Source organism: Magnolia sinica, chromosome 15, assembly GCF_029962835.1.
Source record: "Magnolia sinica isolate HGM2019 chromosome 15, MsV1, whole genome shotgun sequence".
NCBI lineage: Eukaryota > Viridiplantae > Streptophyta > Magnoliopsida > Magnoliales > Magnoliaceae > Magnolia > Magnolia sinica.
The window spans coordinates 6,248,679-6,276,677 of NC_080587.1; the positions used below are offsets into that span (position 1 = coordinate 6,248,679).

The 27,999-nt window shown below is 40.9% G+C and overlaps 2 protein-coding genes across 10 annotated transcripts in view; one reads left to right on the top strand and one right to left on the bottom strand.

Annotated features, from left to right (window-relative positions):
* LOC131226763 (histone H3-like centromeric protein CENH3) overlaps positions 1-15,396 on the bottom strand; it is a 28,993-nt gene extending 13,597 nt beyond the window's left edge. For 2 of the 4 annotated variants that reach the window (XM_058222475.1, XM_058222473.1), the window contains exons 1-5: positions 15,248-15,396; positions 14,721-14,767; positions 14,569-14,617; positions 14,345-14,472; positions 13,093-13,167 (exon numbers count right to left, since the gene is read on the bottom strand). In XM_058222475.1, the coding sequence (XP_058078458.1) occupies positions 13,093-13,167; positions 14,345-14,472; positions 14,569-14,617; positions 14,721-14,767; positions 15,248-15,347 (399 nt within the window). In that variant the 5' untranslated portion in view covers positions 15,348-15,396. The other 2 variants (XM_058222474.1, XM_058222472.1) reach the window with 2 other exon arrangements.
* Positions 15,397-23,815: 8,419 nt separating this feature from the next.
* LOC131226643 (putative disease resistance protein RGA4) overlaps positions 23,816-27,999 on the top strand; it is an 86,922-nt gene continuing 82,738 nt past the window's right edge. For 5 of the 6 annotated variants that reach the window (XM_058222234.1, XM_058222233.1, XM_058222235.1 and 2 more), the window contains exon 1: positions 23,816-27,634. In XM_058222234.1, the coding sequence (XP_058078217.1) occupies positions 23,950-27,634 (3,685 nt within the window). In that variant the 5' untranslated portion in view covers positions 23,816-23,949. The remainder of the gene's footprint in view (positions 27,635-27,999) is intronic. The other variant, XM_058222238.1, reaches the window with a different exon arrangement.

Here is a 27,999-nt window from a genome sequence, read left to right on the forward strand (position 1 = left end):
GAGTGATGATGTAAGAGTAGATATTTAGCATAGAGGCCATATCCATTACAAAGCTTTGTATGTTAAGATTAACTTACAATGCAATGTGTGGGGCCCACTGTGATGTGCAGAAAACATCCAATCCATCTTTCATGTGTGCTCCCTCATGTTCTCCTTTGAATGGAAATGTCAGACCGATCCAGAATTCAGGTGGGCCACACCACAGGGAATAGTTGAAATGGCAACACCCACCATCAAAAACCTTCTTGATTGTGGGGCCTACCATATTTTGTATATGCCACTCAATCTATTCAGAAGGTGCAGCCCACCTGGATGAATGGACAGCCCAAATCAGGCCATTCCAAAACTCAATTGGGCCACACCATGTGATTTTAGAAGTTTTCTTAATGATTTTACATTGTGGCTCACCTAAGTTTTAGATCAGCCTGATTTTTGGGCACCATGGAGAACATGAGGGTGCATTCATGATGGACAGATTGGATGTCATGCATACATGACATCCTGGTAGGCCCCACACTTCGCATTGTAGGTTAAGCTTAACCTACCAGGCTTTGTAGTGGATCTTCACCTGATATGCATGCAGGACCATCTGACCGTTGATTTTTTTGGTATACACCTACCTATAGCATGCCCGGAAGATGAGGGGGCCGCACCTGCTACATGTGTGTCATGTACAGAGATTGAATGCTGGATGACCTACTCGTGTGTAAAAGCATAATGATATTTAATTGGAGGGGATTTGGTCAGGATGGGGTAACACTGAGTTCTATGAAGCAGTGACATGGTGCCATTTCATTGGTCTGCCAGACATAACCCGACAACGTTTTGAAAGTTGGTGGGCCCCTCTGCCAAACATCTGGCAGGCCAATGAAATGATGCCACAGCACTGCCTAAGAGAACTCAGTGTTACCCCGACCTGAGCGAATCTGCTCCAATTTACATGCGTACAAATAGATGTCACTGTTTCTTGTGGTGATATATATAATGTCATACATATGTGCATGATCCCAGATAAATAAAAAGATCCTAACCATCCAAATATTTAGTCTTTTCTCTATTTATTTGTTTTCTGTGCCTATCCATTGGTAGACTGGGGGGGTCCTCTGGGACAAAACCTATCCAAGGTGTGGCCCATCAGATCAACAGTTTTGGATGTCCAAACCATAATCCTTGTGCGGACTACACACAGACAGGCACCATCATAATGCGACGCATCAGGACCAGATAATCCTCAAAATCCAGTTCTTCAAAGAAATAGGAAGCTGAACATGCAAGCATTTACATTGTTTTCAATCACTTCCAAAAGAGATGTTCATGTCCCACCAGTTGGATTGCTAATTTACTGTCCAACCAGCAAATAATTTCCATACTATCATGCAGTCCAACAACCAAACAGTCCAAAAAGTTGGCCCAATGTGGGGATTGTTTGATCAACCCATCAGGTGGGTCCCACCTGTATTTTTATTATATCAGCCAATATACATTATTTCTATGGTGTGGCCTACCTGATAAGCATATCAGGCTGATTTTCTCCTATTGGATGGATTCATATGCACATGGCTGGTTGGAATTTATCTAAATATCCATAAAAAAATATCCAACAAGATCTTGCCTTTGATGCATAGTGGCCGTTAGATTAACCTGATACAACTCAGAGAATTCAAACATTCAGATTACAACAAAGATGTTTCAAATATCTTCCAGGTGCGTTCTCATGAACTCCCAAATCTACAAGAAATCTGTATCATGTTTCGAATTTCTTGCAATGCCACAACAGAAGTTAGCCTAGAGACTGTTGAATTTGTATTGAAGTTTAGAAATACAATCTAATAACACATTGACAGCCACAAAACATGTACAAGGTCCCTTCAAAAGTACCTGTTCCCGCCGATACGTCTCGCCAACTCAATATCTTTCCGCACTAGGCATATAGATGAATATAAAAAGATGGTCAGGTTCATTTGCAATGAGTGAAGCTTAAAGCTTAATTGCAAGTAAAAGAAAATATGAAATGGAATGAGAAGGGCTCATGATATATAGTTGTACAAGCTGGCTGGATCCAAATATGAAATTTCGAAGCTGTGTTTGGACTAGAATCCCCAAGTAAAAATTTCTCAGGGTAAAGTTGGGTCCGGCACTGTGACATAAGCTGGAAGGCTTGTTGTGTGGTGGGGCCCTGCCAGATAGATTTCTATATTCAGGAATTTGCCCCTTGACAAATCCATAGATTTATAAAATCTGTTAATTGCAACCATCAGGGATTTCCAGGATTTCCCAAATCCATGAATTTTCCCAAAAGGAATTTCCCTCCTAAAAAATTATTAGGCCACATCACAAAAAAAGACTCCCAAAAGCAATAAAATTTCTTCCCTTGCAATTAATGCTCCCAAAATCCATGGATTTGTAGCTGGGTTACCAAACAGTGAACTTCATGATTTGCCAAATCCAAATTCCAGGCAGATTCATGAATGTGCTAAATCCACTTTTCCATTTCTTGATCCCAAATGTATACTGGGTGTGTTTGGATACAGGGAATCCATGTGGAAATGGAAATTGTTTTCCACCAAAAGGACAATCGGCTGTTTGGATACATGAATTCACAAAGTAATCATTACACGTTCACAGGATTCTCAGCACAAGAAACTAGGTGACTATTGTATAGTGAATTCTCAGCACAAGAAAATAAGTGGGTGTTGTGTAGTGAATTTAAGGATTCCACTTACTATCTAAACAGGGCCCTAAATAGGGAATCCCCTTTTCAACATCGTTCATGGAAATAATCACTAGACAATCATAGTTTTTTCCATATTTTCCCTGAAATTCCTTGTACGAAAATTCTCTCCAGATTCCAGTCGAAACGCAGCCTTAAGTCTGTCAAGCACGGTTCACTTTCATGCAATGTACTTAATTCCACCTTTTTCTTCCTTTCATCATCGATAGATCATAATTGCATGCATGTACGTTGAATGTGGACCATTGGCCAACTTTCTTTTAGCCGCTAAATTTTTTCAGTGTGTTGGTACTTACTGATTGGAACGGCCACATTTTGGGCTAGGGCGTATACAATAGGGCGTACAGATTGATGGGTGGATCTTGCAGATGCACCACATGTAGATGAGCCGAGATATGCACACGTAGAACTAGTTAACATCTATTACTCGAATGGTCAGTGCTATACCGCCAACTTTAGGTCTACATGGATAACATGGAACATTATATGAGTTCCACTGGTAATCCGTTGTAATCATCATTACTTTCATGAAAATGAGGGTATAATGTGTTGCGTGTTTCTGGTTCATCTCCTAATAAAGATCTTAGATTACCCATATGATCCAATTACATAGAGAGCAAATCCCGTATTAGTGCAACAGTTCATAGACACAAGTAACATGAATCAAAAGGTAGAAGATTAGCAATTAAAAGAGGCATGTGCTACTGATGAATGCCAAATGCCTTACTCCAAATAGTCAGCCAATTTAGCCTTCATGATCCTTGCTAACTGGACTTGTGTGAGAAGAGGCTTATTCACAGCATATGTGCTAACATGCTGCAGCCCAAAATTCATCAGGCAGGGCCCGCTATAAACTTGGCCTGGCTGAAAATCCATCCAGTCATGAGGGAGGCCCACCCTGAAGATGCACTAGCCCAAAAATCAAGGTGGTCAACTCATCAAGTGGGGCACAAGGCCTGCAGCCGGGGTGTCAGTTAGGGGTGCAACTTGGGCAGGTTGGGTTGAGGGTCGACCCAAGCACAACCCGACATCAAGAGGACCCAACCTGCAATCTGACGGCTAACCTTATTAGAATTCCAACACAAGGTGCCCCACCCCAACCTAACCTAACCAATTACATGTGAATGTGATTACTCTCAACCCAACCTAAACCGACCCAAATTTAGTCAACCGAAAGTCAAATCTGGTTGGCATTTTATTACATGAACCCAACTAGAGGTGGGTAGGATCTGACCCGACTCGTCAAATCCGACCCGAACAGAAAGTCAGGGTCGGGTCAGATCGAGTAGACCCACTTAGATCCCACGCCAAACAGAGTCGAGTTCGGGTCATGTTAGCAACTTGATCCGATCCGATCCAGACCAGAATCGGGTAGTATAAAGTCAGACTTTATACACACACACACACACACACACACACACACACACACACACACACACACACACACTTTTACCCTTCTTCTACCCGAACCCTAACCCTCCCCGAGCCGGCGCCGCCAGATGAACCTATGGGGCATCACAACCCGAGCCGACTTCCTCTCATTCCCTCCATTTTTATCTTCCTTTTTCTCTCCTCTCATTCTTTCTCTCCTCCTCTCTCCCGATTTCCCTCCTATTTCCTTCCTAGCACCAGAGTCTCCGGCTCGGCTTGACTCAGCCCAGTCCGAATTGACCAGACGGACTCAACTCGATCCGACTCGGTTTCCTTGACCGAGTAGGACTCGGTTCAGGTCAGGCCAACAAGGAATCGGTTCGGATCGAGTCAGCCCTGCTAGACTTAGTCCCGAATCGAATCGAGCTCGGGTGAGGTACTTGCAAAAACCAAATCGAGTCGAGTCGGACTTAATCCAGTTCAACTCAACTCGATGCCCACCTCTAAACCCAACTCAAGGACCTTGATGACCCAACCCATACTCAGGTTGGGCCAGTTGGGTTCAGGTTGTCCCGTACCCAAGTTGCAGCCCTAGTGTCAATGCGTCAGCCTAGGGCTAGGCCAGGCCCTGCATCACCTAAGCCCTAGCCCTAATCAAGCTGAAAAGGCATTGATCATGGTCTTGGCCTCATTGGGACGTGCCATCCCATAAAAGCGGGAGTCCCATATGGGTGCATGATCCTATTAGTCCCTTAGGTGGCTCCCATAGTGTAGATACCTTGTCGAATAATCATGCCTATTCACAAATTTGGCAGGCTGCCCATAGTTTACAGAACAAATGGATGGCTAAGACAAATGATTAAGTTTTCCTGAGCTATCCATTTGTTTCTAACATTGAGTTTTCCTTCGCTGTCCATTTGTTTCTAACATTGAGGCGCACCTTTTAAGTGGGCAGGCCTAGCTTTTAGGCCAAGGCATCTACATGGCCAGACCTGAAAGATGGGGCAGATTGGATCTCACACTTGTCTCCAACACAGACAGGAGCACTCCCAAGCCAATTTTACCAAGCCAGTCACCCCAGGCTGCAGTTTTAGTGAGCCAAACTATCACATTCACTATCACATATGAGGCCTCAATGTTGAAATGCACTGTCTACCATTAAGGCACAGGCTCTAACTGTAGACAAGTTCTTAACAATGCATATAATGTGTGGAGATCTGAGCACGATTTCATGCATGTAAGAAGTTCAATTTGAATCAACAAAAAGATAAATGGATCATTTTTAAGAAAGCAAACTTACTAAGCGTAACACGTTTTGCATGGAAGGCACAAATCATTCCATCTTCGAACAAATGGACCAAATAATCTTCAGCTGCCTGCAGAAATATCACCTACTTAGATGAAGTAATGCACATATCTTTGAAATGTCAAATTCAAGAACAAATCATGGCAAGAAGTGGACAAAATGATCTTAAGCCCCACAGAAAATGGAAATATCATCCCTTTGGATGCACAAGAGCACATATCTTATGGAAGTTCAAATTTCAACTAGTAATAGTGGCAGAGGAATTGTATGATCCTCGATGCAAGAATATGCATCGCATCCTCGAGTCTTCAGTTTGTATTAATGGAACCGCTGGTTCTGTCACTTCAATGTTCAGCCCATAATGATTTGATGAGCACCATTTTGGATGGACCATACCCCAAAATTCTTCCAAAGCAAAAGAGTTAAGCAACTCAAACCTTTGGCTGCCTTTTCAATGGGTTGTGGAATGTTGGAGTCTAACTAGTTACAGTCACCAATACTGGGGTTGGGTCATCCTACGAAGAAGAATTTAGGGACATGGTCTATCCACTGTGGGGCCTATCGGACCTACAGTCTGGATTAATGATGTAAAAATAGAACACCTAAGGGATACCATGCATATCATTGGACCATGTAATTCCTCATAGCAACAATGTATTGCTAAACACATTCAATACAGTTGGGATGAATTTTGATTTCATAAACCGAAATTTTGGATTTAGTGAGAAGTATATGTTGTAAGCAGTGGAAAACATAGAGCTCATTGAAGGAAAGGAATTGAGAGTCTGAGACAAACTTCTCTAGACAAAGGCATATCAAGTTCTGCATTCCCTGCCATTTCAAAGATCTCAATCACTCAATACATTGTACATGTGACAGTGTGACACACATAGGGGATCCATGCAGTCTAAACCATTGGCACCATTGGAAGCAACATACCTTAATAATCAATCACATTGATGATCTCAAGTTCTCAACCAATTGGAAGAGAAGAAACACATTCAAAAGAGAGCAGTTTTGTGGCTTGCATCGAAGGAGAAGATTATAACAACTGATTAGTCAAGAGGGGGATTTCTTCGACGATTCATTGCAGATTCCAGGGCTTCCAAGAATAATCATGGCCAGGTGTGTTTGACATAGACATGTACCCAAACGCATTAAACTCTTTCGCAGAATCCAGAAATGGTTGTGCCATCCTGTGGGAAATGAGAGTTTCTATAATGAGGGAGTTTGTTCCAATAGTACAGGAAATTTTGAATGAGCTAAATGTAAGAGTCTTTGTTCCCATTAATGCTCCAACAAGGGAAGTTAAAGGACTCTCCTTCATGACTGTTTTGAAGTATTATCAAGAAGTTGGCTAGTTGCAAACCAAATGTAGGCTAGCAAGATCTACTGTCACCCCAACATGCCATTCGATTTGTTGAGAAACTCCCACGAGTAGTTTCAAATTAGGCTACATGATGGCGTCCAAGTACAGGAGTAACTTTTGAGCCGGCATCAATTTACGAAAGATATGGATAGAAGGTGATTCTCTCCTCACCATTCCTTGACTAGAGGAGTGTCCCCCTCCCTAGCATCTTAACCTCCATTTAAGGAAGCAGATTTCTGCTCATGAGGATAGACATTGGGTAGATTTCTCATATTCACCTTGAAGCAACTATCTTAGCATTTGTTTGGCACATTTGGGAGCTAGATACGACAATCTCATGTATTAGGATCATAGTTCTAAAGCTGTTGTGGCTTGACTAGCAACACAGTCAACTCAACTAGACAAGGTTTCATGCCCATAAGCCTTACTCCATTGAAACCGTTGACTCAAACCAAGTCACTTGGTTCAATGCAAATCTGGGTTAACCATTTTGTGGTTTTTTTTTCTTATAAAGATGTAAAAGATTGACCTCAGAATTGAATCTTCATGTTGACTCAACCCAAATAAACAAATTCGGGTCAAGTCTTCAGTTATAGAAATTAAAACTATAATGGCAATCATATACCAAACATTTGATGTGTGTGTTTGTGTTTCCCTTCTCTACTAAGGCTCCCCTTTTGTAGGTTTTCTTCTTTATATTTCTCACTTGTACATAAAAGAATAATAATAATAATGTAACTAATTGGTATCATTATTGTGCAAATAGGAGGAGTATATAAACCTTTTCAATATAAATATATTTGTATCTCTTGTATTTCTTATCTTTGGTTTTGCTAACACAATATTAGGGTGAGTTGAATCCTGTTTGACTTTGTTCATCTTGCTCGTTTATCTTATTATGGTTTCATCTGACATGTACTTTGCGCATTACACTCTACTAGCTTTGACATCAAAAATTACAAATCACGTCTATTTTGGGATCAAATCTTTTCCCATCAAAAGACTACAATTGTGTTTATTTTGTATTTTCTTTACTTGCATTTAGTTTCTCAGATCCACCATCCACTGTTGATTAAACCTTGCTTTATTCACCACTACCAAGTTTTTGACATATGCCTATGTGAGAGTTGCACGTTGGAAAACCAATGCGAATCTTATCCATTGATTACATATTGATGATCTTGACCATAGATCATGATAATCATGAGTCCTCGATGGATAGATTGCAATGCAATAGTTAATGTGAAAGTGTCTTAAACATATGTGAACATAGGTTAATGGAGAAGGATTTCATTGGTTGTCCTTGGGAACTTGAGATTGGACACCACAATCACTAACCAAGGGAGAGTTGTGGGCCATGGATCTCGGTACTCTATTGTGCTAGGACCATCTAGCAAGTTGTCGGACAAACCTATGGTTATTAGCATTATTATGTGGTCATCTTGTGCAAGGGGACTAATGACAAGTCAAGAAAGTCTCCACCATCAAGCACAATGACAAGTCAGTGTGTGCCTTGCCCAATCCCACATAAGAGTGTGGGTGTGCCATGGGAGTAGGCTTTTGGACCTATTGGACACTTGAAATGGTGGATTGAGTTCAAGTCTCTAGACTAAGAGGCTTGTCATACGTGGACTATGATCGACTTAAGGATGTACCGGATCTAATTAATCCATAGACTTAAGGGTGTGCGAAGAGTTCAAGATCTTGATTATAGGTACTTTGGCTCACTTGACAAGGTCATGTGGCCAACAAAAGATGGTGTAGCTTGGCGCATCCATAAATGTTCGCTGAGGCTCACATGGTCCAACAAGGGATCGACAAATTTCCTAAGAAATTACTTATGTATTAGACCTTGGGGATCAAATGTTCATTAAGAGGTGTTCCATTGAGCTTGGCACTTAAAAGGTTTTAAAAGCTTTTACAAATGTTTTCAACCATTAAGCTTTTGTTTTAATCGATAAAAATGCTATTATTGCACTTAATGATGATTTGATGGTTTAGATATGGTGTTCCGCCACTTGATCTGCAAGAAGATTGGTCATGATAGTGAAGGGATTGAGTTATATATAGGTACATAAGATAAGGCAGGATTACATGATTTCAATGTAGTAGGGCATGTGAAACTTGTGGATGGTAAAGTACCACAATTCGTGTCTCCCTAAAACCCTAACTCATATATAGATCTCATCCTAGAGGAAGAGGGGAAATGATAAAGCCTCCCACATCGCCCGTGGGCATTAATGTATACCATTTGCTTCCCACTTCCGTCACATCGTGCATCATGTGTGGGTTCCACTTGAGTGAAGTGCCCTATGTGTTTCCCCTGGCCCTATTACAAGGGTTGACTTGTGGCTCCCATACTCTCCATTGTCTAGGATAAATCTGAAATAGATCTCCTATGTTGGAGGATCAACATTGTCAAGTGACAATTTGTCGAGGACATCGATCAAGGTAATCCTAATCGTAGGATTTATGTTTTTCATTCTTAGAAACTTGAGAATATCTTAGCAAGGATACATAGTGATGTAAAATCTAAAACAAGGTTTTTGAACATTGTCAAACTCCACTTTGTTTTGCTAAACAACACTAACCACTCAACAACATGCTCAACATAATGTATATTTTGATATTAGGATGTAGATTTTGGCTTCCTTAATGTGTTGTACACAGTCATTGGTGTGCATACATTACAATGTATTTGACTGTGAGAGTACACATATTCAGTTATCCTATGGTGCACCATATCCCTGAAGATAATGGTGCATCTTTTAAATTCAATTTACATTTATTTTAAGCTTGTCTTTTATAACAAGTGGTCGGGGGGGGGGGGAGATGAAAAAAAATATTTTCTTCCCTTCTTTTCTTCATCTCCGCATCTTCCACATGTCAAACAACCATTCACTCCAAAAGCTCAAGCTCTTAGAGTGTGGTGTATCAATGTATATCAAGGGACTTTTATCACTTCAACACCCCCCCGCACGTGCAGGGTGGGAACTCCACACGGGAACATACTGACGAGGGTGGAGGGACATTCACACCATAAATAGGCCGGGCTTGATTTCCCGGTCCCGGAGCCAGACCTGATTTTCCTGGTCCCCCATGGGAGAATAATATTTTAGAGAGGCATATTTTTACTACTCTTGAGATTCGAACATAGGATCTTCCACTTTGATACCATGTCAAACAACCATTCACTCCAAAAGCTCAAGCTCTCAGAGTGTGGTGTATCAATGTATATCAAGGGACTTTTATCACTTCAACACCACAATGTACTCTTGAATTTAACATGTTATCAGAATCATGATAGCTTTCTTATTTATAATCTCTCTTATTTTGTTCTTTCCCCCATTTTCCATTCTTACAATTTGTCATGAAGTTTCGAAGGGCTGTTACTAGCATATTTGTCAGGAAATAAAAAGGGCCTCATCATGTGCCGACAACTGTCAAAAGTGTTGATTAATCATCATCCAATCATCGGAAATGATGTTGGATCATCATACAGCCACCATAGGCATTGAAAAATCATAATGCAGCCACTAGAGATGCTATCAGGACATTCTATGGCCATAAAAAATGCTATCAAAACATTCTAAATCCCCTGGATGTGTGGTCACATAATTCAACAACCACCAGAAGAGTGATAAGTTCTTTGCTAGCAACCAAAAATGCCTGTGACTCACATCAGCCAACATAAGTGCCTACAATTCAAATCCCATCCAACACAATCGTTAGAAGTACAATTAGCTTATTCCAGTCTCCAAAATCTGGCAAGCTTGACAAGTAAGATATACATGCTCTAGAGTGTTAGAGTACACCATTTGTGATGTGCATGTATTATAGTATATTTTGGGTGTGAGAGTACACATTCAGTTGTCGTTTGGTGCACCACATCCTTGGAGACAATGGTGTGTCTTGTAGATTTGATTTCCATTTATTTTAAGCTTACCTTTTATAACAAGTGGTATATGAAACCAGTGTTGCTTCAAGAATGCTTATTCATTCACTACGTATTTGCCAAGGAGGTTTGGGGTCTTTTTCTCTAATTGTTCAAGTTACTATGGGTGTTCCCGAAGACGATAAACGAATTTCTCATTGCTTGGCACAGCGGGAGGATAGAGAAAGAAGGGAAAAGGTTGTGGCGATTAAGTTTCTTAGCGAGTCTATGGGCTTAATGGGGGGAAAGAAACCATCGTTGCTTTCGAAACAAAATGAGTGGACAAGTGCAAGTATTCAATAGGGCAATTCTTAATATGAAGGATTGGGTGGAAGCATAGATTTTTCAATCTTCTCTCTTGTCCTTTGGGGGGCATTTCACTTGGTGTAGTTGGATTTTTGTATTTTTGTATATTTGCATGCATTGACTTCGGCCTTTTTATAATATATCATCATTGTTCAAAAAAAAAAAAAGTGGTATATGAATAAGGCTGGTAGAGGGAATGAGATGAAGAAAATATTTCTCTTTTCTTCATCTCCACATCTTCCACAATGTATTCTCTTGAGTTGAACTTGTAAGATTTTGATTACTATTTTCTTTTCTTTGTTTGTTAAGCCATTATTATCTATTATGGGATGTGGTTCACGCATTTACTACACAATGATGCACTTATTTCTACATATGTTATCTGTACCTCTCAACCATTTTCTTGAAGAGGATTTTGGATGTGAGTGACATTCTTATAACTCAATGGTTCTCTAGATCTATTAAACCCTATTGTTTTGAATAAGGTTGGTTTAGTCTCACATAGAATAGTTGAGATTTAAAAAAGTGACCAACGATTGCTATCTGTATGGTGGAGCTTAGATTGTCTAAGTTAATACTGAGTCGACAAGGATGCAACACCTTGTATGCCCAAGAGATCTTATCTAGTAGGAGTTCCCTAGCCTTTTATCATTTCTAAAATAGAGAAATGCTTCAATTTTCTTTGAGCACTATAAGTTATAGTGCTCCTAATTGCATTTAGTTGCATTGGGGCTCATGGACTGTCGTATCCATTGATCTAGATTGTTCATGGGGTCCAACGAACATTCCTAGTCTACCATTCAAGAATCACACCAATCTAACAAATATTAACCACTCATTCAATGTTCTCTAATTTGGACAGTCAAGATCATTTACATATAAATAGGTCCAAGCAACAATTTGATCCATCTATTTGTTAGAGATCATGATGGATTGTTTATCATTCTAAAGAATCCTTTTGTTAGGCAATCATAGCCACCCCATCCATGTCCTAGAAAAAGGAAGGGTATGGAAAATAAGTCCAAAACAAGGATGGATTGGATCATCCAATCACATTTTTCGAATGGTAGCTTGAGGAATATTTTCTGAACTTAATGCATAGTTCAAATCGATTGATTGAATCGTCTAACTAAACTCAGGCAACTGGGAGCACTATAAGTTATAGCGCTCAGAGAGCATTTCTCACTAAAATTCTCATCATTTGTCTTTCGTTTTAGTTTTGTTAAAACTTACTAAGGAAATCCCAAATCCAATATTAGTTTTTCATTTGTGAAGTTATGCTTCCAAATACACACTATTTGCATCAATTTGAGACGGAGTTTCAAACATATCATTCATGTACCTCATCATATCAAGGGAGTTAGGGTAGTTCATTTATTACATTCTTTTTCTCCCAAGGTCAACATGTCAATGATTACATTTATGTAGAGTATAGGAAGGTCATTTCTAATTCTCTTAGTTGATGATTTATACCGAATGGAGATTACAAGGCCCTATTCATAGAAATGAGACTCGACCAACCTCTTTTTTTAAAAATCTAGTATTTTCTCTTTGCCTTTAACGTAGGCATTTGCACCAAACAAAAGTTTACTACCCATCATTTAAGGTAAATGATGTAAAAATAAATAAATAAATGAATGACGAATGTTGTAAAAATTTAAAACTACATTAGAGTATTTAGCATCAAGTTTAGTTGGCAACGGTGGCCGTAATGGTCATTATGCTTAATAAAAAAATTATTAAAAAAAAAAAAACTATTTTGGCCCTATAAGGGGCCATGGTAGCCGTTACAGGTCATTACAAGACAATTATGGGGTCAATTTTTCCATAACAGCCATTACGACACCATAACGAGGGACGGTTTCCACCATTACTAGGGATACCTTGAGTTGGAAACAAAACTACTTAACTTGAAACCACAAAGAAACTCAGGACCGTAAGTTAAACAACAATAATTGAATAGCATTTCAACCAATGGAAAGGAAACATAGACTTCAAAATAGTTTTTAGCTGCAAAAAACAACAATGACAGATTGGCCATCCATGCTCCTAACAATATTTTGTAGTTCCCATACCTCTTGGATTGCTACTAAAGCTTCAGCCGTCCAACGATTAACTCCCTTAGAATAGAAAGCAGTTAGCTCCCTTACCTAAAACCCAAAAAAAAAAAAGGACCATGAGACTAATACATATGCCAATGTTAGGACTCTTCAATGTATGAAAATCCATATAAGATTCTTCAAAGCAAGGATCACCCAGCAATAGAAAGGAAAAAAGTTCGAAAGTAAAAGCTCATTGAGAACACAAACATAACATATTCCTAAATTTGCCTAGCGTGTGTTTATATTATTGCATTGTTGTTTAATCCCCACTGGATTCATAGAGACTAGCAGAAGACACTCGTTGATTTCAGGGGGCCTAAGTTGTATAAGTCAGCCATGTTGTAGCGGTTTGTGCACCTCAAAGCTCTAACCTTTTGTAGAGTTCTCAAGTTCTTTTAATATAAAATGTTCTTGTGCTTTGATATTTCTGACATGTAAAATGGTATCAAAGAAGTTTAATTGTGTTTCACTATGACTTTGTTTTGAGTTGGATTGAGGTTGAGCAGATTAGTAACCAAACATCGAGATAGAGAACAAAATCAATCACAAGAGCACATCTATAAGCAAATGAGCAAGGGAGGCATCCACTTTCCTAAAAATTGGATTAGGAGACTACAAAGATCTTGCAGATGTAACTTTCACCATTACATGGAATATACGTTGGAGGAAAACCTTTCTAACAGAGCAAGCCTTGCCCAATTACAACCTCCCAAGTAGGAATCTATTAATCGATTGGTCCAATCAACCAAACCTATGACTTTCGAGTCGCAACTTTTGAAGAATGTCATGGGACCTTTTGAAGCAATGTTGGTGTGAAAATCACCCCGTTTTAGAGCATTAAAAGAGCTTACAGCCCAAGAATCCCAAGTTCTATATTCAAGTAGGAAGTTAAGGCCAAAGCATGCTCACCCAAACTAAAACATCAACAGTTCAAGCCAAGCATTGCAAGAGCCCATTTGGAACCTTGTATTGGTCAATACAAAATGGACCAATACATGCATTTTAAACTGGATTGGCACAAGAAAACCGTTTGTACTGCAAGCATTGCCAATCCTGGATTGACCAATACAACAATCCAAATGGGCACTAAATGTACTGAATGCTCAAATAGTCAAATCCATCAATCTGAACTGCCCATTCAGTCCTAACAGTGTCATATGGCTGATCAAACAATCATAACCATCCAATCCAAACAAAAGCAATGGGTGAACAGACAGATACTCACGCATCGAATGAAAGGAGCTGTGGGTATCAACAGCTCACAGGACTTCTGATACTTCCGTATCTCCCGAAGAGCCACAGTCCCCGGCCTGAACCTGTGGGGCTTCCGCGGCTTCCTCCCTGATGAAGGCCCTGCTCTTCCAAAACCGATCCACCATCAAAACTCAACAAAGACAAATAAAATAATAAAAATAATAATTAAAAACACACACACACACACACACACACCTGCCTGTGCATTTGCAGGTACCTCATCCCGTCCACTCGCTTGATTTTCCTGTTTTATTCTAATTCTTTTTCAGAAACTTCAAGAATCCAACAAATCAACAGGAGAAAAATAAAATAAAAAGAGGATCAGAAAATGGAAGTGAGAGAAGTACCGAGGCCGGGGTTGGGCGAGCCGATGACGCTGGATCTTCTTGAGACCCTGTAAGTTAGAAAAGGGGGAAGAAATAGAAATTTGATTTTCAGGGGTTTTGAGAAAGACCCAAATAGGGGAGAAAAAGGTACACCATCAGCGGGACCACCTGAAATGGTAGTCTATGGGAAGCGGTGCAGCAGACATTGTGGCCTACACCCTACATGATTGGAGCTGTTAATCGAGTGTCCCGAACCGTGGATGACACCATGGATTATATGATTCGTCCGACCCCTGCACCCTATGCAAATGGACGGATGACGATGAAATGGCAGGAGATTCATCATCGATAAGCGAAAAGTCATCAACCCAACAGGGCGATTCTGGCATGGCGGACCGTCCATGGTGGGGGCCTTAAAGACGAGTGATTCTGACCTACACGGAGTGGGCCTCATCTATGGTGGAAGGCTTGGTGACTACATTTTAAAATGGTACCACGGGCTGCTGAAACGAGAGAGAGAGAGAGAGAGAGAGAGAGAGAGAGCTGACCTTGTTGAGTCGTTCGAGCGGGTGGACGCCTTCTGGTGGGAGTCGAGAACCGGCGGTTCGGTGGTGAGGGGCGACGGGAGAAATGCTTTCTCCTCGCCATGGGATTGTGCCCTCAGAGAGAGAGAGAGAGAGAGAGGGAGGGCTGAAGATTTCAAAATGCTCTTTTCCCGCTAGAATTTCAATACGTCCGTCATGTGGAGGGATGTGCGGCTCGCACATGTGCTTCAGCTGAGATCGGGGTCCAACGGGAGAATGAACGGTCCGATGGAGGACCTCCAGGGTGGGTTGACATCACCAAGTTCTCTGGGCCCACCATGATATATGTTTTATATCCGGACCGTCCATCCATTAGGCGATAGCATTTTAGGACATGAGCCGCAAAATGATGGAGATCCAAAGCTCAAGTGGATCACACCAAAAGCAGTGAGGACAATGACATCCGCTGTTGAAACCTTCCCAGCGCCCACCGTGTTGTTTATTTGAGACGCGGTCTGGCTGGTGACGATGCCACCAGGAATGTGGCTATTGATCCGTGCTCTGTGGACCTACCATGATGTATGTGTTTTATCCACGCTGTCCATCCATCTATTTTTGGTGGTCATGCTAGGGCTTGTAGTGATAGAATGTCTACCATTAAAAACCTCTTAATGTCCTATATAATGTTTATTTGAAATGTATCTGTTGATTTAGTCACTCGGACGAAAGGAAAAAAATAAATATCCGGTTGATCCAAAACTTTTAGCCCCAATAGTTTTGAACGGTGGGAGTTCAATCAACACGATTTCCTTCGTGTGATATTGTCACTTAATATTTGGATCTACTTCTTTTTTGGGTTCATACCTTTGGATATGAAAAAATAGATAGATGGTATAGATGAAACACATACATCATCGCGAGCCTATAAAGCATGGACCACTGGTCACCGGCTACACGGACCGTCACTAGTCAATCACATCGTTTATTTGCCGTCTAACCTCTTCGTAGCGTCACTTAGACTTACACGAACGAAAAGATAAATATCAACTCGATCCACGACCTCTGTGCCCCTAGGAAGTTTTCAATGGTAAATGTTTAATTTTCACTGCTTTTCTATGGTGTGGTCCACGTAAGCTTTGAATCTGTCTCTTATTAGACTCCTAAATTACCTTCACGATCTCATCCCTCCTAATCCCGCTCAATCCGTGCCTTGGGCGTGTTTGGTTGGATGGATTGGAAGGTAAAATCCCGAGATATGTGGGCGTGCCAAAATTGATCCACTGACACCACCACCATTACCTTAAAATCCATCCCATCCCTCCTAATCCCTCTTAATCCGCCCAGCCAAACAGGCCACAAGAAGCTTTTAATGGTAAATGTTTAATTTTCACTGCTTTTCTATGGTGTGGTCCACTTAAGCTTTGAATCTGTTTTTTATTGGACTCATGCCTAAAATAACCTCCCAAAGTGAATGAAGAGTGTAGATATAACACAAACATCATGGCGTGCCCCACCATACTTGATGATGTCAACACACCCCAAGGCCGTTGGTGTGTTGCCCACCACGCAATCCGCTTCCTCGGATGGGAAGCCGAGCTGGAGGCCTTGCTTCTGGGCCTTCAGTGTAAATAGCATTACAAATGGGCCCATTTGTTGAAGCTAGCAATTATCCAGGTATGGGCCGGGTAGGCTAGGTCCAGGCCAGCCCGATGTGCCTGACATAGCAGGTCCAAGCCCCAGCATGACTCAATCAAAGCTGGCTCAGCCCAAAAATTGATAAAATCCCTATCTCCCTTTGGACTTTTCTAATCTATTCACTTATCAAGTCAACTGCACATGTTTAAAGATAGATAACTGTCTAAGAATCAGAGTCAGGTCAGTCGGGCTACAATGACCTAGGGCTAAGCTCCGACCCACAAATAGATCTTGCCATGCATGCGAAGCCCAAGCTCGACCCATGGGCAAAACTAATAGGTCCATGCCCAGCCTAAAGCTGGGTTGGGCTCACTGGGTTAGGTGGGTTACGTGGCCTGATCCCACTCTTATGCTGAGAACTCGCTCATCCTGTTCTGGGCCGGATTCATGGCCTGGACCTGGGTCTATTTTCAGGCCAAGTAAGCTTACCCCAACAGGATAACCTGGCCCAGCTTTACTATGCTAAGACCAAAATCAAATTGACCTGGATGGGCCCAATGTTTGCTAGTTGGACCGGCCTAGACGGCCGTACATGTTCTGTACGGAACATCTAAGACCTCAGATGGAGCAGTGCGCGACTTGGCTGCAACCTGCCAGTGACGTGGGTTTGACCCTGACCGTAGAGCCCACCTTGATGTGTGCATTGTATATCCACGCCGTCCATCAGTTTTTTCAGCTTATTTTAGGGCATAGTAATAAAAATGAGTCAGATGCCAATTTCATGTGGACCACACCACAGGAAACAGTGGTTATTGACCATTAAAAACTTTTTGTGGGCCACAAAAGTTTTGCATCGAGCTGATTTATATTATTTTTTTCTTTCATCTAGGCCAATGTGACTTTATGAACAGGTTAGATGGTCAATAAACATTAGGTGGTCACTAATTGATATATGAGATCAACCATACCTATGCACAGATGGCTCTGATGCCAACTGTGGGACTTAATCTATATGCAGAATAGGCCCACGGATCTATCTGTGCATGGGACATGGCGATCAGGGGTTCAGATAGCTTACCTAGCTGAAACGCCGCCATGGAAGCCGGATGAGAATACCAGAATACATGTAAAGCTTAGGATCTTCCTCTCCTTCACACCCTTTCTGCATTTCACAAGATGGGACTCGAATTTCTGTTGTAGTGTAGGATCGGAGACCTAGCTCTCTTTTATAGAATCTGTAGAGAGAGAGTTTGAAACCCATCACAACTCTCTCTCCCACGCTCCACATTTTAGTATCCTAGTATAACTCAAATTGCTGTCTGCGGAAGACAGTTATAGCATTCCTGACCTGAAGTGGGGCCCACTGTTCTACTCAATCATCCAGTCTAACTAAATGAAACTTGTATCTGGTTTGTTTTTGTAACCATGCCATAAAATAAACTGTCAAAACCAATGGACATTGTGAATGCAGCGTCCAATTTGAGAGATACAACTTGTTTGGGAAATGGGGGTGTTCCCAATGCTATGATAATATAGGTTTATTTAGTTTTGATATTGAACGGACTTTTATTTATTTTTCCTGATGTTAACTGAATGAAACTCATTCACTCAAAATATTAAAAATCTAATATATAGCTCACATGCGTACATTCTTATGTTAGCATCCGCATGCACACATGTACTATGTATAAAATCTGAACAGTCAACGTGATGTGGCTTGATCCCAAACTCTAGTGGAGTATTGCAAAGAGAAATGCAAATCAATGGAAGAAATTGTTTCCTTTTGGCATGTCTCATGGAAATTTTGTACCGAGCTGAAAGTTGGCTAGTGAGGTTTCAAGGGGTGTCGCATCACGGTAATTGTTCAGATTTTATGCCTAGCACAAGTGTACAAAGGTGCTCACGTAAGAAGGTGCCCGGTGAGCATTCCTCTCCATTTACAAAGGTCACTAAATTGCATGGATTTTTTTTCTTCTTCTTTTCAACACCTACATCGCTTAATCAAATAATATTTAGATTTATGACATCGCCATCTATGCCAAAATGCTAGATCATTGAGAGATATATTTGTAAGTTTGTATTTTCATATTAACTAATGCAATTAGTTTATTTTACTCACATATTGTGCGAATTGGATCATTTCTGCTATTAATATGAGGAAAAAGTCATTTTGATTGCAAGGGTTTAAGAAAAAAAAAAAAAAACTCATTATAAGAATGAACCCTCCCTTTTTAAAAAAAAAAAAAAAAAATTAAGGAATTATAAATCTCAAGTAGTCCACACCGTACAAAATAGTGGATATTGAACTCTTACCATTAAAATTTTCCTAGGGTCCACTGTCATTTTTTACTTGCCACCCAACTTATTAATAAGGTCACAAAGACCTTTATAAAGGTAAATAAAAATAATAATAATAAAATAAAAAATTTAGCATGATCCAAAACTTTTGGCTTACAAAAAGTTTTTAATGGCCCATCATTACTATTTCCATGGTGTGGTCCACCTGAGATTTGTATCAACTTCGTTTTTCAAATCATGTCCTATTATGAGCTGAAAATATGGATGTAGGGCATAGATGTACCATTTATCAAGGTAGGCCCCTGGGTCAGGGATGCACAATACTATGTGAGGATAGGTTACACCTAATCCACTCCGGGGAACACATACGTACCTTTTCTCGTGAAATGGGAAGAAGTTTAATAGTAGGATAAAAAGCTGACCTTAATTTTTTAAATGGGAAGAAGTTTAACAGTAGGAGAAAAAGCTGACCTTAAATTTTTATATATCCCACTGTATTATGCATGTAAGATCCACTCCAACTATCAGATGTGTAATGTCATTTTAGGACTAGATCCAAAATATAAGGTATACTCGTAATTCAGTTGAGCTACACCAATGGAATATATCTAATGAAGGATTAGATGAGACATCAAAGGTTAGGCATGGGACCCAAAAAGTAGATCCATACGTGATTCAAGTGGGCCTCATCAAACGAACCATCTTGGAGGGTAATCTTTTTCAGCATACTCTTTCCAATTGTGCGGTCCATGTAAACCACCAATAGTGTTGATTTTCAGTCTGTCTAATATGGAGTGACACATTTGATGGTTGGGGTCGATTTTATATTAATACCATAATACGGCCCAAGGCAATGACCATTTTGAAAGACCTCTTTAAAAGCTAACGTGAAACAAAGACCTATCTCTCTCTCTCTCAATATTAATTAAAATTAATTAATTCAAACAGTTGAACAGTCCAATTAGTGGTGTGTGAGCCTCTTTTTCCAAATATATGGGCCATGCCCCTTGGCATTGCTTTCATGAACGGGCACCTCTTTTTCAAAGTTGCATAAATCACTCGCATTACGAGGATTAATTACCAAAATATGCCACTTTTCTGTCAGCATCATGAAGATTAATTACCACTTTAAATTACACCAAGTATCAGTGTTTTGGGAACAGATGACACACATGACTCCCACCTCTATGTAAGATCTGCCACTCTTGCATGTATGTAAGATCCACTCCGACCATTACATATGTAATCTGATGATAGGCCTAAAGTCAAGAAATCAGGCTAACCTGTGATTCAGATGGGCCACACTAATGTGGACAATTAGGAAAGAGGGGCATCAACCCTTAATTTATACAAGGCCCATTATAACAAAACTATGAAATCCATTCCAGCCATTAGATATCACACCAAAAGTAAGCTTGGGTCCTAAAAATCAGGTCCATGGATGATTCAGGTAAGCCACCCCAAGGAAAATATTTTAGAGGGTGAACACTTAAACTAAGAATGCGAATGGTGTGGTTCACTTAAACTAAGGATGTGAATGAAATTTGAGATCTTTATCTAACATGGGGTGACATACCCGATTGATTTTACATTAACACAGCAATGGGCCCACCCAAGTTGTGGCCCCTTTTCCATGCGAAAATGAAATTAGTCTGTATACACTATCCCTGCAGGGATTTGATGGTGTAGGACGGAAACGGATTGGTTACTCCCCCCACCGTGCAGTGAGTGGTGGTCAGTGCTCTGTGGGCCCCACCATGATGTATGTATTTCATCCATTCTGCTCATCTATTTTTAGAGATCATTTTAGGCTTATTCCCAAAAAATAAGAGGGATATAAATCTCATTGGTCCACATCACAGGAAAACGATAGTGATTGGATATCCATCGTTTAAATCCTCCTAAGGCCCAATGTACTTTTTATTTGACATCTAATCATAGAATTTATCCCCACCCATCTAATCTGAAACGATGAACTTAATGTCCTTATTCTGGTAATCAATATGCATGTAGTGATCCAATCCGTCCATCTGGCGGGCCATGCTGATTGACAAAAATATACATTAGCCATCACACGATGTTAAAAATTTCGGAATTTAATTAAGAGGTGTGGTGCCATCTGGCTAGCAGAAGCGTACACACCAGCGATATAGCTGGTGTGGGTACGTGTGGTGTGAAGCCGGGTGCTGACGCTCCTCGAGCTCCAAGTTGTATGAACGGATCAAAGGAGATCAAAGTTACATGTCCCCCAATGATGTATTTATTATATCCACACCATTCATCTATTTTTTGAGATCATTTCCAAAAATTAGATGGACCACACCACAAATGGCAGCGGAGATAATTATTTTCACCATTAAAAGATTTATTGGGCCCACCATAACATTTATTTTCCATCCAATTTGTCCATAAGGTGAAAAAGACCTGGATGAAGAGGAAAAACAAATTTCATATTGATCCAAAACTTCTGTGACCCCAAAAGCGTTTCAACGGTAGATGTTCAATCCCCCACTGCTTTTTGCAGTGTGGTCCACTTGATCTTTAGATCTGTTAATTCTTTCTTAGCTAAAGCCTTATGACAAGCTCACCAAATGGATATACAGTTTGGATATAATACATACCTCATGATGGAACCTGCAGAATTTGCTGACATCCAACTAGATAAGCATTTAATGAAAAAAAAAAAAAATCCGCTTCCCCGGCTAGCAAGATATATTCATTTCCCAACTTTGGTGGCCCCGTAGGGTTGGTGGCCGTCCTCATCATTTTTTTTAATTGGTGTAACTTGTAAGTAGATCATTGTTAATTCATCAGGTATGGAGTTTCTGGTTTTTTTTTTTTTTTTTTTTTAATAATTTAATTTGTTTTATCATTCAAGAATGTCCACTTTTGGGCCTGCGCGTGCTTAAAGAAAAATCAATAACAAAAGGATGCACGTAAAATGGACACTACTTTGGTCGATCCCTGACTGTGGGCCACCCTGATGCATGTGCCTTATATCCATGCCGTCCATCTATCTTCTTCATTTTTTGGATCAAGCCCCAAAATGAGATGTCAGTGTGCATATAAGGCACATACATCATGGTGGGCCCCACAGTCATGTGCCACACGTAAAACAATTATCCGCTTATGTTGAAGAGAGGCTGTACATTTGATTATTAAGATTATTTGATCATTGAGGCTTTTGGGCTGTGGCCCATTCCTTGGGAGGGCACATGAGATGAAGCATACATGTTGATCCATGGTGGAACCTCAAATTGGGATTCGGATTGCGTGAAACTCTGTGGGGCCCACCTTCATTCATGCATTTTATCCAACCCGTTCATCCATTTTACCAGATAATTTTAGGGCTTTAATCAAAACATGAAGCCTATAAAATGATCAAGTGGACCACACCAATGTAAATAGTGTGAATTGAACTTTTACCGTTGAAAAGTTCTTGGGGGCCACAGAAGTTTTAGATCAAGCTTATATTTGTTTTTGTCCCTTCATCCATATCTGTTTGATCTTATGAACAGGTTGGATTAAAAATAAACATCACTGCGTGCCTTAGAAAGGTTTCAACAGTGGAAATCAATATTTCCACTGTTTCATGTGGTATGGTCCAGTTGAGGTGTGGATATACTTCAATTTTGGTCTCAACGCCTGCAATGATCTTTAAAAATGGATGGACGGCGTGGATGAACCACACGCATTCACGGTGGGTCCAACAGAGTTTACTCAGAACGATAAGAGCCTACTGATACGCAATCCAATTTCCTCAAATTGTGTCCAATCCTCCCCAAACCCATGGCAAGAAAACCTAACCAGATGGCCCCCCATCAAGTGATCAGTTGCAATCAAGATTACATAGATGTCTATGGTGGAGATTAGATTGAATACAATTTAAGGTGTCATTGAGGGAGAGCTTGAAATATAAGCATAATTAACGGTGTTGATGAAAGATATACTACATGGTGTCCCAAAAACAAACCTACAGTCAACATCCTATTCACATTATTCCATGTAGCGTGGCACATCTGATTCGTAGATCTAGCTGAGTTTTTACCTCAAGTTCTAATATTGAGTGTAGAATTTGATTAGCAGAGTGGATTTTGTAATTAAAACATGATGGGGCTATATGGGTGGGGCTGGATTGGTTCATCTAGCCCAACCCATTGGTTTTTTATAACGCCAGCAGCTTCCTTGAGTGAAAAATTACACATATCAACCAATTAGGACCTCTACATAGTGGCCTACCAAACCAACAATCCTAATCACCACAGATGTGCCACATGCAAGACAATTATCCATTTATGTTAAAGAGAGGCTGCAGAATGGATTATTAGGATTATTTGATCATTGAGGCTTTTGGGTAATGGCCCATTCCCTGATGGCGCACATGAGATGAAGCATGCATGTCTATGGTGGTACCTCTAATTGTGTTCCATCACCAAATCCATGGCACAAAAAACAAACCAGATGGGCCCATTTAGTGACAGTTGCGATCATGATCACCTTACATGTTTGTAGTGAACACAATTTGAGCTATCCATGAGGGAGAGATTCCTTTCCCACTTAAATATGAGCAGTTAAAAGTATCCCGCATTGTCAATGAAGGTGGCCCACCACATTGATGTTATGAAAATAACAGCATTTGCAGCTTCTTGATGCTTTCCATGTTCTTTCTTTATCCTTCCCTGGTAACTCCTCCCACTTCATGAAAAATAGCACATAGTTCACAGTTTCATTATCTTCCATTCCACACTATCACCATTTTGAGTTCTTCAGCATCTCTGCAATACCAAGAAAAGATGGCAGCAGAAGCAATTCTCTCTGCTTTTGTTAAAACAGTGTTGGGGAACTTGAATTCTCTACTTCTGCAAGAGTTTGGATCAGCGTGGGGTGTCAAGAAAGAGTTGGGGAAGCTCGAAAGCACGTTGTCAACGATCCATGCAGTGCTTCAAGATGCAGAGGAGCAGCAAGTGAAGAACGAGGCAGTGAAGAATTGGCTAAAGAAGCTTAAGGACGCGACCTATGTTGCAGATGACTTGATAGATGAGTATGCAATAGAAGCTTTTCGACGGAAAGTGAGGACTCAGTCTGCTACGGTGAATCGGGTACGCAACTTCTTTTCTTTTCCAAACTCACTTGTATTTTGCCTGAGGATGGGGAGTAGGATAAAGGAAATTGGGGAGAGATTAGATGGGATTGCAGCGGAGAGGTTGAAGTTCCATTTGAGAGAGGGAGTTGTAGATCGGCCAGGCAATACTGAAGAGGAACTACAAACCGCCTCTTTTGTGATCGAGTCAGAAGTTTATGGTAGAGAGAAAGATAAGGAGAAAATCGTAGAGTTGTTGATTCATGTCAGTACTCAAGAAGATGTCTCGATCATCCCCATAGTCAGTATGGGGGGCCTTGGGAAGACCACACTTGCTCAATTCGCTTACAATGATGAGAGGGTAGCGAAGCATTTCGAGCTGAGAATGTGGGTTTGTGTGTCAGATGACTTTGATGTGAGGAGGCTAACAAAAACAATTTTAGAGTCTGCTACCGATGGTAAACATGATCTCCTAGAATTGGATTTACTGCAGCGTCGCCTCCAAGAAAAGCTACGTGGGAAGAAGTTTTTACTTGTGTTGGATGACGTGTGGGATGAAAATCCCGAGAACTGGGATCAGTTGAAACAATTTCTCAGAGGTGTGAGGGGTAGTAAAATCATAGTAACTACTCGTAGTGAAAAAGTTGCTTCGATCATGGGCACTGTCCCTCCATACCATTTGCCAAGACTATCAGAGGATGATTGTTGGTCTCTGTTTATGCAGCGAGCATTTGGGCATGGAAGACAAGAACCTCCAATCCTCGTAATGCACGCAAAGGAAATTGTAAAGAAGTGTGGGGGAATCCCTTTGGCAGCAAAGGCATTGGGTGGCTTGATGCGCTTTAAAACAGATGAAAGAGAGTGGTTGTTTGTCAAAGAAAGTGAAATTTGGAATATACCTGAAGAAGAGAATGACATTTTACCTGCTCTGAGATTGAGTTATTTTCATCTTTCATCGCATTTGAAGCAATGCTTTGCATACTGCTCAATATTTCCAAAAGATCATATAATCGATAAGAAGAAACTAATCCTATTATGGATGGCAGAAGGTTTCATTCAACCATCTGATGGAAGTAAACAAATGGAAGATATCGGTGGAGAGTATTTCAATAATCTACTGTGGCGGTCCTTCTTTCAGGATGTTAAGAAAGATGAAGATGGGAATATATTATGGTGCAAGATGCATGACCTTGTGCATGATCTTGCATGCTCTGTTGCAGGGAACAAATGCTCAATTGTGCAGGTGAAGAATGCAGTGAGTATCCCTGACATATCTCGCCGTTTGCTCATGTTGTGTGAGTGTTATGAATTGGTCCTAACAGTCCCAAAGGCCTCAAGGAAAGCAAACCATTTGCGAACACTGCTTCTGGATGGAAGACAGACTTTCAGCGTCCCCCGTAATCTTTTAACACATTTCATGTGCTTACGGGTGTTAGATTTAAGTTTAGCGTGTGTCACTACGGAGATGTTGGTTTCAATTAGCAGTTTGAAGCACTTAAGATACCTCCACATGTCCTGTATTCAAATACGAGCCCTTCCTAAATCCATTAGCACCCTTCACCATTTGCAAACCTTGATACTCTCGGGGTGTCATAATCTTGCAGAATTACCCAGGGACATGAGCAAAATGACTAGCCTAAGACATCTTGAAATGAGTCGATATAATAAATTGACACATATGCCAGCTAATATGGGAGAATTAAAGTTCCTTCAGACCTTGTCAATATTCATTGATGGTAAGGATAGTGGATGTGGTATGAGAGAGCTGCAAGGCCTAAACCTTGGAGGAAAATTGACTATTCGAAACCTCGAGAATGTGATGTGTGCAGCAGATGCCCAGGAAGCAAACTTGAAGGACAAGCCGAACCTTTGTGAGTTACGCTTTTCATGGGGTCAGGATATTGATCTTCAGTTGGAAGGAAATGTCGAGCAAACCCTTGAAGGTCTCCGACCACATCGAAATCTCAAAAGGTTGACTGTGGAAGAGTACATGGGTGTCAGATTTCCACATTGGATGAGCTCTTCATTGCTTCCGAATCTGATTGAAGTTTCACTGATTAATTGCAGAAGATGCGAACAGCTCCCCCCGCTCAGCCATTTACCACTCCTGAAGGTTCTTGTGATACGTGGAATGGATGCTGTGAAGTCTATTGGAAAGCATTTCTATGGCGACGATGTCACAGAGGCATTCCCATCACTGAAACAACTCAACATCCAAGATATGCCTAATTTAGAGGAGTGGTCAGGATCCAATGGAAGAGTACTCCCCTGCCTTAACCGATTAACTGTCTGGGGATGTCCAAAGTTTACAACACTTCCATGCCTTCCATCTCTAAAAGAATTGGAATTGACGGATGGTAAAGAGATGTTGTTAGGTTCAGTGGCAAACCTATCCTCACTTTCCTCCCTTTGGGTTCAAGGTTTCAAGGAGTTAAGGTCGCTGCCAGATGGGTTGTTTGAAAACCATACCCATCTCTTGAGCCTAGAAATTAGGGAATGCCCAAAGGTAGAGTCTGTATCTAGGAAGCTTGGAAACCTTGCTGCTCTAGAGTCTCTGTCTATTTATAGGTGTGATAAGCTGCCATTGTTGCCAGAGGAGTTACAAAACCTCAGCTCTCTCCATAAGCTGTGGATTGACTGGTGCGATGGTCTAACGTCCTTGAGACTCCAAGGCTTGAGCTCTCTTCAAGATCTATTAATCGAGGGGTGTCAAAGCATAACGAGTTTGATAGGGGGACTGCAACACCTCACTGCCTTACAATACTTGCTCATTAATGATTGTCCGGAGCTGGAATATTTACCAGAGGGTATGCAACACCTTACTTCCCTTCGAAAACTCACCATCAGGACCTGTCAGAAGTTGACATGTTTGCCGGAAGGGCTACGACATGTCACAAAACTGGAAGATCTATCAATCGGTACGTGGCCAAATGGAATGACTCCGCCGGAGTGGATAGGAAACCTGTCCTCGCTTCGACGTTTGGAGATTAACCATTGTGATAAATTGACGTGTTTGCCATCAGGGCTGCAACTCCTAACAAACCTCCAACAGCTACACATATGGCATTGGCCAAGTCTAACAGCTCTTCCGGAGTGGATAGGAAACCTCTCCTCACTTCGATATTTATACATTTGGGGTTGTGATAAATTGGAGTGTTTGCCATCAGGGTTGCAACTCCTACCAAATCTCCAACGCCTAAGAATCACAGACCGTCCCCAATTAGAGAAGCGATGCAAGAAGGAGAAAGGAGAGGATTGGCACAAGATATCACACATCCCATATATTGAAATTGGATATCCCAAATTTCAATCCCGGAGAGAAGGCAAATGGCGTGGACGTCTGCTGGAGTTGAAGAGGAAATGCATCAACGCTCTCCTTCCTACCTCTTCTTCCAACTGTAAGTACTACTACTTTCATTCACTCAACCCTTTCTTTGTTAGCCGCGGGTTAGGTGTTACCCGGACAACAACTTAATAGGTGTGTTACCCTTACTGTGGGGCCCACCTTCATTATGTGTTGTATATCCAATCTATCCATCCATTTTTCCAGCCCATTTTAGGATGTTGTCCAAAAAATTAAGTAGATACAAATCTCAAGTGGACCACACCACAGGAAACAGTGGTGATTGAACACCCACCATCAAAAACTTCCCAAGCCCACATAAGCAGATCCGTAATGTTTATTTTCAATCCAACCTGTTGTTAAGGTCAATCAGACTTGTATGAAGGGAAAATACAAAGATCAGATTGATCCAAAACTTTT